The sequence below is a fragment of the Ictidomys tridecemlineatus genome, chromosome 14, assembly GCF_052094955.1.
Source record: "Ictidomys tridecemlineatus isolate mIctTri1 chromosome 14, mIctTri1.hap1, whole genome shotgun sequence".
Classification (NCBI taxonomy): Eukaryota; Metazoa; Chordata; class Mammalia; order Rodentia; family Sciuridae; genus Ictidomys; species Ictidomys tridecemlineatus.
This window is the reverse complement of record NC_135490.1, coordinates 66936295-66957352: the sequence shown is the minus strand read 5'-3', so window position 1 is coordinate 66957352 and position 21058 is coordinate 66936295. Positions and strand designations below refer to the sequence as shown.

Here is a 21058-nt window from a genome sequence, read left to right as displayed (position 1 = left end):
TACCTTATAGTGATTCTGGAGGAGCAGCTCCTGGAGTCAGGCAAAACTGAATTCAGATTTCAGCTCCTGCTTATTGCAGTGACTTTGGGCAACTTCCTTAGTCTCTTGTTAGCTCCAGTTTCATATGCAAAATGTGTACATTGACCATCTCACAGGATTGTACATTGAAGGGCTTGGCCCAGAACAAGGACTCTATGAACTAGTGCTTGTTTTCCTTTCTTGTACATGAAGCCTTTATTCATTACTTTTCTTTTTTCTTTTTTTGAGATGGGAGGGTGTCTATCTTGCCCAGGCTGACCTCCAACTAGTGGACTCTCCTGCCTCAGCTTCCTGAATAGAATTCTGGGAGTGTTCCATACCTGATCTCACCACCTTTTTTTTTTTTTGTACTAGAGATTGAACCCAGGAGAGCTTTGCCACTAGGCTACATCCCCAATCCTTTATATTCTTTATTTTGAGAGAGGATCTCACTAAGTTGCTTAGGGTGTAAGTTGCTGAGGCTAGTCTTGAACTTTAGATTCTCCTGCCTCAACCTCCTGAATATCTGGGATTACAAGTGCTGTGAGCACCACCACAACCAATCTCACTGCTTCAATTTTTTTTTTAACAATTCCCTCCAGAACTCCTCTGAGAACACTGAAATGGGTGCTGGAAACAGCTAGCTAAACAAGACAAAACTGCCTACAGACTAAAAGAAAGTGGAGTATGGGTTATCTGCTTGCTTGATGGGAAAAAAAAATGGGTGAGACCTATACAATGTGGTTAAATAAATAGGAAATGTAACCCTACACTTGAATTTTCACCCTCTTATATTTTTATATCATCCTTTACTCTCAAAAAAGCAACAAAACAACCTGAAGCATATTATGAAAAAAAGAAAAATAAATCCCCACTACACCATCATCCCACCTCCATCCTTTTTGAAACATTTTCATTTCCCTTATTTTATTTGGTCTTTGAAACACCTGGACCTGGCCAGGCACTGGGGAAACGAAGGCACAGAATGAGAAAACATTTAGGTAGCCAAATGGTAACAGGGATTGAGAAGACCCCAGGATTCCTGACCCTTATCTCAGTCTCTTCCAATTTAGTGGCTGTCAGACTGTCCTTCACTGCAGTCTCCATAAAAAAGGATGACTGTTCAAAAAAGCAAACTCTATTTGTTGGTGGTTCATTGATTTTAACAAATGTGCTATCTTAATACACTCTGTTAATAATAGGAAGGCTAGAGTAAGGGGCTGAGGAAGCGAACAAATATGTGGGAATATTGTTACTTTCTGTTCAGATTTCTGTAAAACTAAAGCTGCTCTAAAAAATCAGGATTATTAATTTTTAAAGGATACATGTTTATAACAAAGATAAAAAATGTAAACAAACAAAAAAGTCTAGATCTAGAAGGAAGATTTAGAGAAGGAACACTGACCAGTGACTAAGAACTTGAAAAGGAAGTCTAGGAAGAAAAGGAAGGGGTTTGTTCTGCCTGTTTCTATGAAGGAAATATGAGGAATTAAATATGATTTTAAGTAAAGCATTCTCCAAGGTATTGAGAACAACCAACAGGTCTCCATGTGGCAAGATCTAAACCTACTTAAAAAGCAAAAGGGATTTTGGCCAGAGAAGAATGAACAATTTTCTTGCCTTTCCCCAGATTTGCCGCATAAGTTTAAACTAAACCCTGAATTTAAGAGATTCCAAACCATGAGTTGATAGGGAAGGGGCAAGGATTGAACTACTCCAAAGACAGAAAGCATCACCCAGGTAACCAGAGCGGCACCTAGTGGCGCCAAGTTTAATTACAACTATGACTATCTTTTCAGACCCTTTAAAATTGCAGCAGGGAAGTCGTCTCACACATTGTTATCATAATTTAGAGTTGAAAAAAAAAATGCCAGAAATTATCTGTGCTTCCTTTGATGGTCTTAGGTGACCATGATCACTTGCAAAAGTCCTCATTACTGGAGAGTCTGACTTGGCTCACCCGCCTATTATGGCTTATTTTCATTCGTTCAGCAAACATCCAGGAGAGCCTCATGTGCTAGGTACTGACCTGGCCAGGATAGGAAGATGAAAAGACCACTAGGAGTTCACAGGCAGAAGAGGAGACAGATTAAACACAACTGCAGTGGGATTGCTGCCATCCTGAGGCTTTGGGGCAGAGCAGGAGCCATGGGCAAGGGCTGCTAAGTGATTTGAGGAGATCAGAGAAGTTTTCAGACAAAAGGTTGAAATTTGGCAGAGACTGCAAGTGCAGAGTGGTCCTGGAAAGCATAGGTTGTTTGGGAAATAGTGGGTTCTGGATGCCTGCAGAATGTCCAAGGAGAAATATCTGACAGGAGATTTGGAGTTCAGGAGGGAATTCTAGCTGGCTTTAGGAAGCAGCCAGCTGTCCAGGAACCAGATGGGAGTAAGGGTGTCTAAAGGCAGAATGAAGTCGGAACATGAGAATCTCTAGGAAGATGTGTCAAAGAACACACTGCACTTGCCCCAGCAACTCAAGTTTTGGGCACATTCCCACAAATCAATTTCTAGGAAAAGGTAGGAACCAACTACAGCTTCAAAATGCACACACAAAATACTATTCCCAGTTCCATGTGCCTTGGCCAACAGAGGAAGGAAGTGTAGTTAATGTTTTGTTGTGTTGTGCTTTGGCTTGGTTTGGGGTTTGGAGTTTTCCCCCGCTGGGAGCTAGAAATTGAATATGGGGCCTTGAATATGCTACATATGTGCTCTATCTGAGCTACGCCTCTCATTGCTGGCCACTGGGGAAGAATGAACTGGACATGATGGAGACAGTTCCTCTTAAGAGCAAAGCATTCCCCTGGTCCATGCCATCCAGCCTGGAAGGAGGGGAGGTCAGTCCTGGCCCTGGATAGCTTATGACTCTCTCCCTAAGCTAGAGCATCAACCAGCTTCCAGCAGTAGCAAGGATGTTTTTTACTTCTATCTACTAACAATTTGTCTTAATTTACAATTTGTTTAAAACCTGGGTGAGGGAGAATGGGGCTTCAATAGATTATCCTTATTCTGAGAAGGTCCCAGAGGTATATAGAAACCCCTGGGTAAAAGTGAATGTAATTAGCAAAAGCTCCTCACACAAATATAACAACATATACTAAGAATCAGTGTGTAGAGTCAGGGAAGGTGAGGACAGATCCTGAATGCCGACATCTAAGTGAGAGCAAAAGCAGGGGAGGGGGGGGATCTGTCCTCTGAAAAACTAGCAGAGGAAACAGAGTATCAAGCATCCAGAATGAGAGGCTACAGGTTTAAAGGGAATACGGACTGCATGTGTAGAAAACAGCAATCCTCACACATAGACACACATAAGACAACACAAGAGAGGCACAGAAATGGCTTCAGCTCGCTCTTAGATCTCTTTCTATCCAAGGTTCTAGAACCTGAACCCTAGCCAAGTTCTCAATGATCTTCAAGAGCAGACATTTAGTAACCAAATGAAACTTTAAGACATTTATTGTCCTCTTCTGTCCCTGAACAGATACTGAGAGTATGACATTAAATTAGCAATGGACTGAGACATATTTCCTGGTCACTTGCAGAAGCAATTAATACTACTGGTTAACTTTAATTTTTCATTACAAACTTAAATAAAAACCTCATGCCTATTAGTTTCTCAGAAGCAACACCAATACTTGATAACTTTCCAAAGGGTAGCAGGTAGGAACAAATGGCATTTCTTTTCTTGGCCAATGCCTCTGGACCCTGAGTGCTCAGCCTTGAAGTCACTCATCACTTGTTAGACACCCTGCCTGTTGTGCTACTCTAGGCACCTCTGCCTTTTTTTCAAATAATCAGTAGAGGGTTTTTTTTTTCTTTTTTCTATTACAGAAATAATAAATTCACTTTAGAAAACTGGAAATATAAAGTATTAAAAAAAGTAAAATTATAATTCTACCTTCCTGGGATAATGACTACAGATATTTTGAGCATTTTCTCCCATACTTGCATACAGATTTTTTTAAATAAAATTGAGATTAATCTTTTATTTTTTTCTGTTTAACATTATACTGTGAAATGTCCTGTTTCCTTTAGAAAAATGGAATGTAATGGCAGACAAATATTCCATTTAATGAATATACCATCATTTATTTAACTATTGCACTACTGGTCCACATTTGGTTATAAATTTTTCATCCTTACAAAGAACACTGCAGAGAGAAACCTTGCACATAAATCAGTGCATCTCTGATGATTTCCTCAAGGTAAATTCCTAGGAGTGAAGCCACTGAACCAAAGAGGCCACTGATGTTTAAATATATATTTATCATGTTAGTTTTTGCTCCTGTGTGCCAAGCACAGGCTGTGGTGAGGGCCAAACAGACATGGCGGAGACAGAGCTCGGGTAGGGAGGAGGCAAGAAGGGTTGGGGAGCAGCACAGGTGAGCAGCAATGCCTGCATTTCCTGGGGGAGAGAAGGAAGCCATGAGAAACCACACAAACTATTCTGTTCTGGGAAACCTCTCTCATGGTGTTCTTTTCTGGATTTCTGGACTCCAAGATGTTTTCAGGATTAGATTGGTTCTTATAAAAAGGCCAGCATGATGCTTATACAAAGGTTATATCCTTTTCTTTCTACTAGAACTTAATGTCTCTGTCAGTGATAAGGATTCTTAGCAGACAGTCTAACCAGCCATGACTCAATACAATTACTGAATAAAGGCTGAACTTATGTTTATATTTACATGACTGTATCATTAATACAAAATTTGGTTTCAGCTCTGCAATACCAATTACATCATTTAAAAGAAACAGCAAAAGGGAAAAAATACAAAAATATAGCAATCCCCTTCTCATCCATTCTAGGCCATAAACACAAACCATCTCAGGAGATAAATAACAAATAATTAAGGGTGATTCTCATCAGCAATTCCTTGCACATATCCTTATGAGTTCCCATCCCCATCATTTCTATCCATTATCTTTAATCATACTAGACTGAAGAACTGCCCTTGGATAGCAAAGCTCTCAAACACACTATAGCTGGCTCCAATTTGCAGGACTCATTCCTCCACCCCACACCATGATGGAATTCCTGGGTGCACTCTAGTCAGCCCACCTCAGCATCCCATCCACACACACGCACATGAAGCAAGACTCTCTTGTAAGACTACACTGCCCAATAGCCACTAGCTACATAATTAGATTGGGGTGTTAATGAAGCAGAACTAATTTATGGCTTACTCACCTTCCTGTTATATTTTATTACTTGTAATGAGGGTTCAACCCTAAAGATAATATTAGAAAAATAAAATGATGTGATTAGTATTATACATATAAGTGATATCAAGTTATTACCCATTTACCCATAATTTGGGTAAAGGATATTGTCTAGTAAAGTTAAGACAGTTTTGGTGGTCTGAGGGGTAACTTGCACAAAAATTTTTCAAAAAGCAAATGTGTCTACTGACCAGGGGGGCAGCAGATCTCATGAAAATCAAAGATCAGTAGAAAAAAGGGCCAGGCGTGGTGTCCCATGCCCAGGATCCCAGCAGCTCAGGAAGCTAAGACAGGAGGATAGCGAGTTCAAAGCCAGCCTCAGCAACTCCACAAGGTCCCTCAGCAACTTAGTAAGAACCTATCTCAAAACACAAAAAGGGCCGGGGATGCGGCTCAGTGGTTTAGCGCCCCTGGGTTCAATCCTTAGTACACACACCCAAACACACACACACAAAAAAAAAAAAAAGAGAGAGAAAAAAAGAAAAAGGACCAGTGGGAGGGAGAAAGAGAGGGAGAGAGGAAAATACTAGGAAGGGGAAATACTAGGAATGGTATCAGTCAAATTATACTATTACATTGTGAGTATGTACAAACACATAACAACAAATCCCACTACTATGTACAACTATAATACAATAAAAATATGGGGGAAAACAAGTATATTTTCTCCTACAAAAGTGATAAAGGGCTGGGGATGTGGTTTAGTGGTAGAACATTTGCCTGGCATATGTGAAGCCTTGGGTTCAATTTCCAATACCACGAAAACAAATAAATAAATAAACCTTGTAATAATTTCAAAGTCTGCTAACATTCAGTGTTTCTTGGGATGTAATAAAATAGGCACTTGAACACCATTAGTAGAAATATAAATAGGTACAAAATTTTTGAAAGGTCATTTTGTACTACCTACCACATGCCTATACCTTGACTTGACCATCTCATGGTTAGAAAACCCTTACCGAACTACACTGCCCAATAGCCACTAGCTATATGTGGCTATTTTAATTTAAATTAACTAAAATAAAATAAAATGAGAAGTTCATTTGCTGAGTTGCCCTTATTTCACCTTAAGTGCTCAAAAACCACTGGTATGTTGTGGACCATGCCCACTATATAGGGCAGTACAGATGTAGATCACTTCATCATCACAGAAAATTCTACCAGGCAGTGCTGCTGTGCTTTGTTCACAAAAGTGAATGACGACATTCAATGTTACATTGGTTAAAAAGCAAAAAAAAAAAAAAAAAGTGTTGGGGGGAATAAATTATGTCACATTTACACTAAAGCATGCAAATAAAAAATATGAAGCAGACATGAACGAACAAAGCAGACTCTGTATGATGTTAAATTAAAAAATATATTGCAGTCAATTGTAATTGGCACATGCCTGTAATCTCAGCAACTTAGGAAGCTGAGACAGGAGGACTGTAAGTTGGAAGTTAAAAAAAGAAAGAAAAAGGACTAGGGCTGTGGTTCTGTGGTAAAGCATCCCTGGGTTCAATGCCCAGTGCCACACTCTTCCCCCCACCAAAAAAAGTATATTGCAAATTAAGATATGCATTTTTAACATTTTATGTATAGGTATTTGTGAAATCTATAGACAATAAATATCTACAAGGATATATATATAAAAGTAATAGTGAAAAAAAAGATTGGAAAAAGGAATGGGAATTGGTACTTTTATTTCTAAATAGTTTGAATTTATTACAACCAGCATATATTACTTGTATACTAAAAAAAAGAGAGACAGGGTAGCCACGCATAGTGGCATATGTTTATAATCCCAGCTGCCTGGGAGACTGAGTCAAGAGGACTGAAAATTTGAGGTCAGCCTGGGCTACAAAGAGAGACCTGTCCCAAAAGAGGAAAAAAAAAAAAAAAAGAAGATAGATTTTTTTAAATAATATGATTTTAGAAAGCCCTGAAAATCTTAAACTCTACTCTGATAAGCAAAGAAGGAAGTACTCAGTGGTACTTCCTTCTTTGCTTATCATTTTTCTAGATAAACTAATCAAAAATATTTTTCTGAAGCCCCAGAGGATCCAGAGGCATCCTTCTACAGCTTTGGCACTATTCTACCAGTATCACTTCCCATCCGATATTTCCCCAAATTGTACTCTTTTCTTTGCTCCATCTTTTCACCAAATCATACCCTCCCTCTTTCTCAGGAGACTTATGAAACTACTATCATGACACTACCTTGTCACACCACAAGAGAAAGCAAATACCTCAACAGATGTATTTCTCCCCAGAAGAACAAAATCTACCTTTTCATCCTTCAGCCCAAGCAATGAAAGTGTGAGGGTAATGAAAGTAGAAAGGATAGGCAACAGCGTTTTAGAAATACTACTTTGGATACATATCCCATCTATGAAAGTATTTTTTAAAAGACCACATCAAATACAAGAAAACCACCACTAGCAAATCAGATAAGCAATTGTGTTCCAAGTGTGATGGGTTTATTTTATTTTACTCTGATGCAAAACCAAAGGTTCCACTATAGCACAGAGACCAATATATTAAAACATCATGAAAAAGTGGTATGGTACATGCAGGACGTGATGTACAAACTTGAGGATCAGGTCATTTCCTTTAACATGACACTACACTGTCGCTGAGGAACAAATTTAAATTAACACTGCAGAACTCAACTGAAATGTGGCACAAACATGACAACTTCCAGGCATGCCTTCAAGAACCTCCCTTAGGATGGACTTGCAATCTCTAGACTTCATGTGGGGAGATTTACAATTCTTTGGAAGAATAAAAAGTTCACACTTTTGAAATTTCACAGAAGAATTTTAAGGCCAAAACATAGTGGGTTCATTTCTCTTCACTTCCAAGAACAAATCTGATGCTTTACTTAAAACCACATTAAGCTTCCAGTTCAAATCCCAACCCAACCTTGTGCCCTCCTGCACTGAAGTTCTTTCCATCGATTAAAGCTGACAGGGTCAGTTTGACTCCTAGGAAGAAGAAAACACCACAGTTAGTTGTTGCCAACATTACAATCAGATCTAAGTTTTCTAGAACTAATGGACAGTCAATTGCATGAATTATAAGCTGGGTATAAGCTGTACTAAATTGGAATAGGGTTATCCATTATCCTCTAATCTGACATGCATAAAGCATGATCACAGCAAACTTTTATTTGGAGTTCAGGGTTACAAACAATGAGTGATCAACCAAACTAAAAAGCCAGAGTGACCAAATTATAGTTAGAAATAAACTCTTTCTATGTGAAAGTATTTGATCTGAAAGTACTTGATCAAATGTTATAAAATGGTCTGAAATCAACCTACAATGATTATAGGCTATCCTTCTTTTAGTTGTAGGTGGACACAATACCTTTATTTATTTATTTATTTTAATGTGGCGCTGAAGATTGAACCCAGTGCCTTGCACATGTTAGGCGAGCGCTCTACTGCTGAACCACAACCCCAGCCCTGTAGGATGTCTTTCTATAGGTTATTCTTGTGGTTCCTTTATCACCTTATACCCGAACCCCTCTGTTATTAATTCTTTTACATACCTGGTCGAAGGGTCTGAGTATAACCCAGTCCAATCAAGCTGGCATTGTTTACTTTAGCCTAAGATTAAGAGATGGAATAAAAACAGAAGACAATCAATTTCACAATATGTAGCCAATACAACCACTACTTCATGCATCAGGTTTCCAAAACTAAAACCACTTTGGAGCCAAACTAGAATTAGTAAAACTGAAAATTGTATAAATAAAAAGATTAGCCTTTTAAGAAGTCAATAGGGCTGAGAGGAATAGCGGCAACTTTGAGAATGTGTGCTTAAAGGCCCTGAGCAAATTCTTTTAATGCACGGTATATGCCTATGAACTGAATTCTTTGAAATGCTAGTTTACAACCTGATAGTGGTTATAACATGAACTCTGCTGACAGAAAAATCAGATACGGGTTCAAATCTTGACACTGCCACAAACTGTGACTTTGACCTTTCTAGACCAGTTTTCTCATTTATAAATCAGAGATAAAGACACACTACTCATCACATACAGTAGCAAGGATTAAATGAAATAGTATATGGAAAGTCTAAGCATTAAGCCCCTGAAACCTAAGAGTAGATTTACTATTATTAAGAACTACCAATAACAACAAGAATAGTAATCCTATCCCATGAGTTTACAGATAAGAAATTGCTAAGGCCAAAGAGATCAAACTACTTCAGAAGGTCAGACAATAGCCAAACAGAGGAAGAGCTAGGAGTAGAATCCATAATTCCTACCCCCAGGCACAATTATCTTTTTACTACACAATGAGCTATCTCATTAAAATTAATAAAGAATGCACAAACTACAATCATATCACAACATTCAACTATAGTTGAGATGAAAACATAAGAGCAGATCCAAACTAGTAGCACATTCTTACAGATAGAGAAGTTCTACAATCCAGCTTATATTTAGCAGCAATGCCAAAACGGGTATTGTTGCTACCAGCTGTCCATGCAAGATTTATTGACGTTTCAATCTTCTCATTAACTTTCTGGTAGATAGAACCTCCAAATTCAGTGCCATCATTCCTGTTTTCATAGCATAAGAAAAAGTCATAAATATTAGTTTGTACCATTCATTATTATGACATGGAAACAAATTCTAAGAGTATCTAAATATAGATTCTATTTTGCAACTAAAGATTTCTGCAAATTTCTAACATAAATAACCATTAAACAAGGAACTTAATCCAGCTGTGCAATTTATAATCACCTAAAGAGAACACAGTAACATTTGATTCATTTATTGCTAGTCCTTTCTATTGTTTATTTTGAGAGAGGGTCTCCCTACATTGCTGAGGCTGGCCTCAAACTTGTGATCCTCCTGCTTAGACTACTTAGTTGCTGGGATTATAGGTATTTGCTACCACACCCAGCTATAATGTAAGTTTCTTAGATTGATTCAATTATGCACAAAGGCAGGTAAATATGATCTTTGGGATGTTCATAAAATTTAGAGACTTCAAAGTAGAGTTCAATAAAGATTATGAAAATTTTAAAAAAGCAGAAATATGGGAAAGCCAAATCTGGATGTTATTTAAAACATAGCCCTAGAGTGAGAAAACATATCCCTAAGATATCAAGGGGGCACCAGAGAAGCACCTCAATTATAGATTTAAAGCATCACAGATGAGCTTTCATGTTTCCCATTTTACCAGTATCAATGCCTATCTATATCACTGTTTGACTCTGTTTAGCCATCATAAGTGAATAAGTGTATCTAGTGGAGAGCAATCTGTAATACTTCAAAAACACTTATCTTACCTTTTTATCTTCTTTTGGTACCAGGGATTGAACTCAGGGGCACTCAGCCACTGAGCCACAGCCCCAGCCCTATTTTGTATTTTATTTAGAGACAGGGTCTCACTGAGTTGCTTAGCACCTTGCTTTTGCTGAGGCTGGCTTTGAACTCATGATCCTCCTGTCTCAGCCTCCCAGGGCGCTGGGATTATAGGTGTTTGCCACCATGCCTGGATCACCCTTTTCTTTTATGTCCTGGTACAGTACAATATTCATTTGGCCAAGACTTAAAATACAAGTACAGATTCATTCAGCCAACAGAGTGCAGGCTACACAACTGAATCCCAGGACAGCTCTGAGGACTTCTGTTACTTCTGAATGTAATAGGAGAAGCAGTTCTGACCAAGGATACCTGAAAACCTCCATAGAATTACTGAGGATGCTCCAATCAATATAGAAGAACAGAAGATGTTCTTAGTAATCCAAACAGACTAGTTTCTAGATATGGCCCAAATGGCATAGATAGCAGGGTAGCAGAGGAAGAAGCAGAACTCTCCAAAAGATTTTTTATACCCAGAGGATAACCCATGTTCTAGGTTGTCTCTTTAGTAGTGGTTCTCCTACAGTTTCTAGAGCTTAATAAAGCTTGGGGTAAAGGCTGAGAGGCCAGTAACTACCAGTAGTGCAGCAATATGCACTAAGTGCACTAGCCTCCTGACAGTGTTCTGCTGAGAATGAAAACAGCAAGGCTGGGTATCCTCCACGGCATATTACCATCACTTCTAATCTTCTCAATATGCTAACTATCACCTTTTGGGGGGCAAATGCACTAGTACTAAAGAAGAAGCAATTTATAAATACTCACACATGAGTGTGCAATTGGAAGTCTGCAGCCTTATAACCCAGGGCGAAATTATTCTGAGACAGTTTGGATTTAGCTGTGTCAAAACTCATCTGATAGCCAGCAAGCCAACCTTCAAAAGCCAATACAGCCCAGCCATAAATGGTTGGCCCAGAAAAATCTATATCAACATTACTGCCAACACTGAAACAATCCCGTTTATAGGAGGCCTTCAATTTCCCACTCTTCTTTCTGTAAAAAACAAATGAGAACAACATAAGTTTCAACTATTACGCAGGAATCTTTAGAGTTAAGACCCTCTCTCTCCCAAAGTAGATACTGTTTTGGTAGATGGCATAAGGATACTAAAATGTTTCAAATTACTTAGCTCTACAAATGTAAGTTTACTAATATTAGAAATGTACATACTATTATTATCTATTCTTCACTGCAAGTTCAAATAACAGGGTACCTTCATGACTAATTTTATAAAGGCATAAATAAAACTATAAGGGGGAAGGTTGGTCAACAGATTCTAAGTTACATGGGAAATATTAAGCTTTGGCATTCTATTGCACAGTATGGTTACTATAGATAAAGATAATGTACTATATATAATTCAAAAAAGAAAAAAGGATTTGATGTTTTCACCATGAAATGATAAATGTTCAGAGACGTTTATTATGACTTGAACATTACACAATGCATACAAATATCAAAACACCACACAATACCCATAAAACATGTAAAATGTCAATTAAAACTTTATTAAAAAAGGAATAAAATTTTTCAGTGCCAAATTAATACTGGAGATGTAGGTATACAGACATATGAGAACTAAATCTCTTGATAAGTTTGCAAATGCCACAAAAGTAACACCCAATACACATTATTAACTTATCATGGAAAGAAATGTATTATTTTGAAGAATAATACTGAACAGACAAAATTAGTTCTTAATAATCCATGTCCTATTCCAGTCAAATCTCTGATGATAATATTAGTCCTAAAGGTAACTAAGCATGTAATAGGAAAGATACTAGTTACAACTGAGAAGAAATTCTACTTTCCATTTATGCAGCACCTTTGTCCTTCAGATAGCCGGGAACCAACTTAGAGGAAATAACACATCCACATTCTTTACAGAGTATGCTAAGAAATCAAGTCAGTAGCAAAACTATTCATTATGGAGTTTTAGAGTCCATAAATTATATTATATTATGAAGATTATTTGCTTCAGAAATTAACTTCTCAGAAGAATACCATACCCATCAATCTTTAGAACAGCTTAAGATATACCTATGGTCTTAGACCCTTCTAGCTCCCAAACTTTTTTCTACAATATGCCTCTCTAGAATAGATACATATATTTTTGTTCATCTGTTCAATTTTCAAATGAAAATGCTATCCTACTTCAAGGATCTTTCTTTATCTTTTTATATACAAGGTCTCTAGTATTCTTAACAGGAGCCTCCTAATTTCTCTCTGCCTCTAAACTTTCATCGCAACTCCCTTCTAAACCTTTAAGGCTTCAAAAACAGTTCATAAAATAGGGTTTAGATAATTACCCTGTGTTCGGTACAAATATGGTATCAAGAGTCAGTTTCAACCCGTCAGCCAACTGAAAAACAAAGATTTTAAATGAACAATTAGTAATTTTTAATACTTAATTTGACTCAAAGAGCCAATTTTTAAGTTTCCTTTAACTTCCTCTTTAACAAAAATAGGAAGTCATTAAAGAAAGCCAGATATTAAATTATATAATAAATTACCTCCCATCCTTCCCTGTCCCCTTATTCCTCGTCCCTCACCCCTAGCCTTCCGCATGGTTCTCCCATCAAAAAACAGGTTATAAGCTGAGCCAACTGGGCAGGTACTTGTAGTCCCAGCTATTTCGGAGGCTGAGGCAGGAGGATCCCTTAAGCCCAGGAATTCAAAGCCAGCTCGGCCAACATCGTGAGACCCCATCTCAAAAAAGGAGGTTAAAATGTATAGGCCAAATCCTATTAAGGCAAATAACATAAATTATAGAACAAAAATAATAAATTCCAATACAACAAAATAATCTTGCTACATTCTCTTGAAGTTACTGTAATGATATAACAAGTCAACTTAAATAATTTATTCAGCTGTAATCTGTTTATATGACATCGTGCATACAGATACACTTTTAAAAACAGTGCCCTGTACATAGTGGGCACTTGACAAATGTCTACTGATATTTCTCCTTGAAAATGTTAAAGAATTTTAGAAACATTTTTTTGTGGAGCCAATTTTACAATGATTACAAAACTAAACTACTGCAAATAGTTTATTCTACTCAGAAAAAGTTCAACTATATAACAAAATAATCAGAACTGATCAGAAAAGATGTTATGTAATAATCAGAGGACTCACAAACAAAGCCTTATTTCTAGAAATGTAAGACATACCAAAAAAAAAAAAAACATGCATAGAAAAAATACAGCTATTAGATATGGTGTAAGACCTCATTCAGATTATATTTGGGGTTTGTTCATCATTCAATCTTCAAGAGAAACTGAACCTACAAATAACTTCAAATGCTTTCTCTTACCTTATTCTCCAAAGAGATTTCTGTTCCAAGAGTATTGTCTGTGTTCCATTTTTGGGTGAAGGTAAGTCCATAGTTACAGACCTTATATTTGGTCTCTAGGTTGCCCGACGCTTTCCCTGTATCAGTATAAGCATGACCCGAAGTAGAAAATTCCTGATAAACAAAAAGATAATTACTTTAAAATTATCTCATCCAAGAGAAAACATTAATTTCAGAAAGCAGAGCTCAATGCATCAGAAACTAATACAATTTACTTTTATACCAGTGCCCTACTTTATAGCAATCCTGCTTTCCTTCTGCTTTTCCTCTCTTAATATATATCTTAATTAATCATCTTTCTTTTTTGATATTTAATGTTCTATATACTCTTCCTAAATGGGCACCTTAAAGTCTCTCCTTCAAGCTGTGTGTGGTGGCACACTCCTGTAATACCAGTGACTCAGGAGCCTGAGGCAGGAAGATTACAAGTTTGAAGCCATCCTCAGCAAACTCAGTGAGGCCCTACACAACTTTTTGAAAAACCCTGTCTCAAAATAAAAAATAAAAAGAGATGGAAGTTTGGGCTGTAGCTCAGTGGCAGACTGCTTGCCTAGCATGTGTGAGGCACTGGGTTCGATCCTTAGTTCTGTATAAAAATAAACAAATAAAATAAAGTAATTATAATAAATTTTTTTTTAAAAGCTGGAGATGTAGCTCAGGGGTAAAGTACCCCTGGGTTTAAACCCTAGTGTCAAAATAAATAAACAAGCAAACAATAAAAATAATTCTCTCCTTAAGAAATATATCTTTACTAAAAATAAATGCCAAAAGACAAAATTATTGAATCTTAAACAGTTTACTTTCATGGTCTAAAAAACATCATCAGGTCTCTGTAATGCCTTTCAAACTACTAATTAAATCTAGAGGTCCTTAAAAAGCCCAAAGCACTACCCCTCTCCATTAATAGAATCAGTGCTTTGGGTTTTGTTTTTTGTTTGATTTTTGCAGCACTAGTAATCAAACCCAGGGCTTTGTGCATGGCTAGGCAAGCACTCTAACACTGAGCTAAACCCCCAGCCTATTACTTTTTCTAATGTATTTATATTTTGGAAAAATTCAATTAACATAAAATTTAGCATTTTAATAGTTTTCAAGGGTACAATGTACACGTTATCGTGAAGTATTAAGTACATTCACAATGTTGTGAAAACATTAACTGCTTTTGTCTACAACACTATCCGCAAAACTTTCAACATAAACAATTTCAATACTTGAAATTATCTACCTATTTTTCACAATAAAGTAGAATGCTACAATTTATCCCTCTTTCCTTCTTCTCCATCCTGTTACCTTATAAAGTTGCTTTCTACCAACAGCTACTATAAATGCCTTAAGTATATCCTCCTCCAAATTTAAGTATCCTTTCAGTCATATGACAATAAGCAATTAGAAACAGACCTCCTTCTAGGGGCATGCAAACAGTCAACACCTGTCACTGACAATCTACAACTGTCAAGAAAAAAACATTCTGATTGGTCCTGTTTGCAAGGAGCATTTCTGATATACTGCCAACAGAAAAAAAAGGCTGCCAACCCTGACCAGTTCTGTTTTACTGCCTGCAATATGAATCCTCCCTTTAACAAAACCCTGCCCCCTAACTCGAGTTCCACAGGCAGATGAAACAACTGGGAAACTGTGATCTGTTTATCAGCACCACACAGAAAGCTTTCAAAGAGACTATCGTGCTGCACATTTAGAGCAAGGCCTTAGGAAAAAAGCAAGAAAATGTTAGCCATGTTTAACAGTCCATGTAATTCTTTAATGTGACAATTGTTTTGTTTTAATATTTTTACATTTTCATAAATTTGTCAAGCATAGCAAACACAGATATTAATTTTGGTGTTAGAAAAATTTTATGAATAAAATTAAAGTAATATAGTCTACATGTCTTCCTTGTTACTGTCAACTTTTCTTAGTTTGAAGCTCTGTCAAGAAACTAAAATGCTAGAGGTAAAAATCTCAGAGAAGACTAGATTGTTCTAAGTTGAACTCCATACCCACAACTGCTTCAGTCTAATTTCATACTTAGGTCAAATAAGTGAAAAATATATTTATAACATGCATATAACATCCACAGCTCTATATTACATGTTAGTAAGCAACAGAACAAAAATGTCACGGTTAAATAGATGCTGTATGATAAAAATATGCAGATACAATCTAAGAAACAGTGAATGAAATTTATCCTAAATTTCAAGTACCAAGACCAAAAGCAACCATAAAAACAAATAAGCTTTTTTCCTTACCATCTGAATGAATATAATCACACCACAGCAGCATGAAAGGGGAGATAAAATTTAGTTGATAACATTCACAACACAAACATAACTTGCACAAATTCCAAAACCCACTCAAAACATGTATGATTTTCTATTTTCACATAGCCATACATACAATATGCCAATATTAGTAGGGCAGGTGAATATATTTATTTATGCTATAGAATCCCAGAAAAAGAATGATAGTGACAAACCAAAAATTATACAGAGTCCAAAAGAAAATATCATAGGAATTCCACATGCTTCTGTCCTTATAATTAAATCTTTATTTCCAGAAATAAACTTTGCATGGGTTCAAATAGGTAAATACAAACAAAAGATGAAGCTCATGAGGAGAATCAGAGAATGAAGTTAATAAAAAGTTAACCTATTTGCTGAGATTTATTGAATAAAAACTTTGGTTAGTGATGCTTTGAAAATATGTCAATACATCCTTTACTATATTCTTACTTCCAGGGGGAAAAAGGACAAGTTGGGGCTGGGGACATAGCTCAGTAGTATAATGCGTCTAGCATGAGACAATTGAATCCTCAAAACTGAATCCCCAGCACCACCGGGAAAAAAAAAAAAAGAAAGGGAGAGAACAAGACTGGAAGTTAAGAACATCATCAGTTAAAAATTAAAGAATTAATTACCAATGTGCATACATGTAGAAATACTTTTATTTCTACATTTTGTTTAAACTAATCATGAAGAGACAGAAATTGAAATTAATTTAAAAACATACATGAACCCATTATAATGGCAATAAAGTTTTTGGTAATATATTTTCATGAATGCAAAGATTTGAGTAAAAAATACATATTCTCTATCTTCTAAGAGTATGATGGAGAATACTCTCATTATGACAAACACAAGTATCTCTGTCACATTCAATCTGATTGTCCATAGGTTTCACTGGCTGAGTTAGTGAAATCAAGAGCAGAACAAAACTGTAAGAAAGAGCACAGTTCCAAAAGTATGCCAATCCACTTAACTAGATTAATAATTATTTTTAAGCAAGTTCCTTTTAAGTTAATTATGCTACATCTATTCAAAATATAATAGCTACTCACCACTCCACTACAAGACTTGGTTCTCAGATCTATTTTGACCATGCCAAACCCTAGATACACAAACAAAAACAAAATATACAAAATGTGACACACCATTTTTTTTCACTCAGAAATTATGAAAATAGCACAGATTACTTTCCATATGGAAAATACATGGTATTCTCATTAGGTGAGTATTCTAGAAGAAACTGCATTACAATGAAATAAGTATAATTTTTAAGACCCTCAAAATGAATAAAGACATACTTTTAAAATATAAGTTAAAGAAAAAATGAATGAAAGGAATATTTTCTATTCTAAGAAACAAAATTACTGGAAAATATTATGCTAATATATATATACAAGTTGAAATATACAATTAATATTATCAGGAAAAAATTAAATGTGCACAGCCTAAAATTTTAAAACCTAAAAATAAATGCTTTTAAGGAACTCTATCTCTAAAGAATGAAGTGTAATAGCCTGTTAATAGTTATCCCCTTAAAGTTTGTAAAGTAAATTAATGTTGGCTTACCATTATTTTACTAACACATTATTGTACACACAGTAGCTATTCAACACTAACCCTTACCCAAGCCTGGAGATTTATAATAGTATATCCTTACCATATCCCTTGTTGAAGACATCCTTGGCAGCCTTTCCTAGGTCACAGTAAGTCGGTGTGTTACACATATCTTATAAAGAAAGATGAAAACAAAGGAGTAATCATTTAGTATGTATTCACCTAAAGTTGTTCTACTCTTTCCTCCTGTGAGGCATAGTTTTTTCTTCCTTTGCATCATTAATGTCAAAGTTAAGAAAAGACATTCTGCTCCTTTAAAAAAGAGCTTTCCAGAACACTAGAAAATAAAAGGTTTTCTCATGAGAGTCAGAAGATAACTTTCTGATTACATTTCAAAGAAAAGAAAGTTCTCACAGGCTGAAGGGGGGTGTTCTGTTAAATGATACTCTTCTAAAAACAAAACAAAACCTTCAAAACTTACTTCAGAAAAAGCTTTACTGGACCTTATATAGCCAATGAGCTGCGTACAGCCACAAGGTAAAATTTTTACGGAACTGTAACAATATATGTAACCAAAACCTTCAGAGTTGGAGCTAGGGATGTAGTTCAGTGATGGCACACATGCTCAAAGTCCTGGGTTCAATCCCCAGCACCACACACACACAGGAAAAAATCCTCAGGATTAACATTTTGCTTCTCTGAAACAAGGCTTAAAAGAAGCCTTAAAATAAAAGCTACCATACTAATTGAAATGAATTCATCCAGAATATGGTCTTTTTCAAAGCTCTTCTTAAAGTTTATAATTTTATCATTAACTAAAATAGGATAAATTCTACCTTCAGTAATCTGTTTACCAAAGTTGATGTAAACTCTGCAGTTATAACTTTGAAAACCTAAGCTACCTTGACTTTACATCTTGCCCCAACTTGTCTACTGCCAACATGACCTTCACATCAAATTCGCCAAAGCTACCAACACAATTCTTTTGCCCTTTTTCTATAATGGAAGTTCTTTCCTGCAGCAGGTTCTGCTGTGTGCCTCTCTCAGATTCAAAAGCCATGTCTAACCAATTACAGAACCACTTTAACCAATTCCATAAGCACACTTTTATTATACCAGAAAAATCCAGAGTTTCAGCTAGCACTTACAATTACTACACCTGAATCATCAGCATTCAAACTATTTATTTAGGCATTATTTATATTTAGTCCAGCTATTTATATTTAGTCTAGCTCTTAATCTGAACTTCTGCTAAGTTTCTATCTATGCCATCATACTTGACCATCATACTTGAAGTGCTTCATGTACTACATTTTTTTAAAAAAGGAACTTAAAAAACATTTTTTTAGTTATAGTTGGACACAATAGCTTTTTTATTTGTTTATTTTTGTATGGTGCTGAGGATGGAACCCAGTGCCTCACACAGAATAGGCAAGTGCTCTACCACTGAACTACAGCCCCATCCCTCATGCACTTCTTAACTGAGAATTCATTAAAGTTTGTTCCTTAATCTAAACCTATAAATATAACAGACACTATGATATAAAGTTAAGAGGACAGAGTATTTTATATACATACATGCATAATTTCATATACAATATATAAAAAACCATATAGAAAGTTTAGAGGAATATAAGCTAGCAATGTAGCTCAGTGGTGGAATGCTAGCCTGGCATGCAGGAGGCCCCAAGTTCAATTCCCCACCACCACCAAATTACAAAGCAAAGAGGAAAGAATGTAGTAAAGGTAAAAGAGTGGTATGGATATGTTGACTCAAACCAGAATAAAGCTGTGCTCTAAGCTACAGAGTTTCGTAGTTCACTTCCAGAGCAATTATTTTTAATTCAGTCCCTTATACTTCAATAATCAATTCAAGACTTTTACATATTCTCAATTCTAGCTTCATATTATGATCACAATCGATGCTAGTATTCATTCGTTGAAATTTTGCCAGAAGCCTGTATTTTGGGAGATAAGTATAGAAATGCAGGAATTATATATTCAAATAGAAATGTCTAAAGCTTTCAGTTTTTCTTAGTGACAAGAGAAAAGATATACTGAAATATTCACAAGCACCCATATATATTCCTCTAGGTACTAGTTATAATCTTTTTCATTTTGTCATTTTTCAAAACCAGTATCAGATACTTTGCAAAAGTCAAGTAGCTGATTTAGTTTACTGATCTCAATTCTGCCTAATTTAATATTATTTTTCAGGTCCATGATTCTGACGGGAAATGCATTGCTGGTATGATCAAGCAAAAAGCAAGAAGTCAGGGAGATTTCCTGTTGCTGGAGAGTAAAGCTATAACCACATATTTCTATTAGCTCTACAAAATGTACTTCATAGACATGCACCGTGTACCGAGGTTGCATTAGACGCAGACTGGAATGTTTAAAAAGGCGTTAACTAGATAATATTGCTTTACACAACCACAAACTTGACAGTCCGTAGAGAGCCCCCTTTTGTTCCTCGTTTCTGCTTTTTAAGTTGCACGGACAGCATCCTCCCTTCGGCCAGCAGTGTTAAGACCCCGCTGGTCAACAATTCCAGAGAGAAAGGTGAGGGCGAGGGTGCGGGAGTGGTTTGGGGTTCAAGGACCCAACTTCCCTAGAAACCGACCTCCTTTCTAGCCTTACAAAGTCCTGTCCGCACGCGGGGTGGTAGGAAGGTCGCGGCTCGCTGCGGCACCAGCCCCCGCCTGCGCTGCGGCTCCATCACCTGAGGCGGCCAAGGAGCAAGGTCCCTGGCAGGAGCCGGCGTCCCCTCTGCCCTCCGCGGCCTGCCCGGCCCGCGCCCCGTTAGACCGCTGTCTCCCTCCACCGCCCTCTGTTAGGCCCGCCTCCGTCGATCTCCCCTGGATCAAGTCCCCCCACTCTCCGGCCTTCCCAGGTCTTCCGGGTACGCGGCCTCAGCTCGCCTCACCTCCAACCTAAGGGCCTGTCTCGGCTCCGCCAGGGCAACGCTGAAGGTCTTCTTCAAACCAACGCCGTCCGCGCCTGCGCGGCCTCACTCCCCCCGCGGCGCCTGCGCGCCCCTGACGCCCCCGAGCGCGTTTACGCCGTGGTGTCTTGTCGCACTCGCGCGCCTCGGGTCTGGGTGCTGAGAGGAGCCGCCCGGGTGTATGGGCACCAACTGTCCGACTTCTCGGGCGCGCGTGCGCAGGAGGGCCCAGCGCGCAGGTGGCTGGGGCGAGGGTTGACGTGGGTGCGGCGGAGTCCAGGGCTCCTCGCTTTGTCCCTGTAGGGGCTCGTTCTCGCGAGAAC

General features: G+C 37.3%; 1 protein-coding gene across 3 annotated transcripts; it reads right to left on the bottom strand.

Annotated features, from left to right (window-relative positions):
- Positions 1-7672: 7672 nt before the first annotated feature.
- On the bottom strand, positions 7673-20941 carry Vdac3 (voltage dependent anion channel 3). Of its 3 annotated transcripts, none has more exons than XM_078031279.1 (9): positions 20718-20941; positions 17895-17963; positions 17290-17339; positions 13917-14069; positions 12910-12962; positions 11366-11593; positions 9639-9789; positions 8764-8825; positions 7673-8201 (listed from the first exon to the last, which is right to left on the bottom strand). In XM_078031279.1, exons 2-9 carry the CDS (start codon positions 17959-17961, stop codon positions 8123-8125), a joined length of 843 nt encoding a protein of 280 aa, XP_077887405.1. In that variant the 5' UTR covers positions 17962-17963; positions 20718-20941; the 3' UTR covers positions 7673-8122. The 3 variants fall into 3 exon arrangements, with proteins under 3 accessions (XP_077887405.1, XP_005340362.1, XP_013220653.1); XM_005340305.4 differs by having other exon boundaries at positions 8768-8825; positions 20718-20935; XM_013365199.4 differs by lacking the exon at positions 20718-20941 and adding an exon at positions 20415-20582 and having other exon boundaries at positions 8768-8825.
- Positions 20942-21058: the final 117 nt, after the last annotated feature.

Excerpts from the sequence above, each read along its gene's own strand:
- Vdac3 (XM_005340305.4), bottom strand. The coding sequence starts at position 17,961 with ATGTGTAACACACCGACTTACTGTGACCTAGGAAAGGCTGCCAAGGAT. Across the intron at positions 11,594-12,909 it reads ATATTTGTACCGAACACAGG|AAAGAAGAGTGGGAAATTGA; the intron begins GTAATTATCTAA and ends TGTTTTTTACAG. Across the intron at positions 8,202-8,767 it reads TACTCAGACCCTTCGACCAG|GAGTCAAACTGACCCTGTCA; the intron begins GTATGTAAAAGA and ends TCTTCTTCCTAG.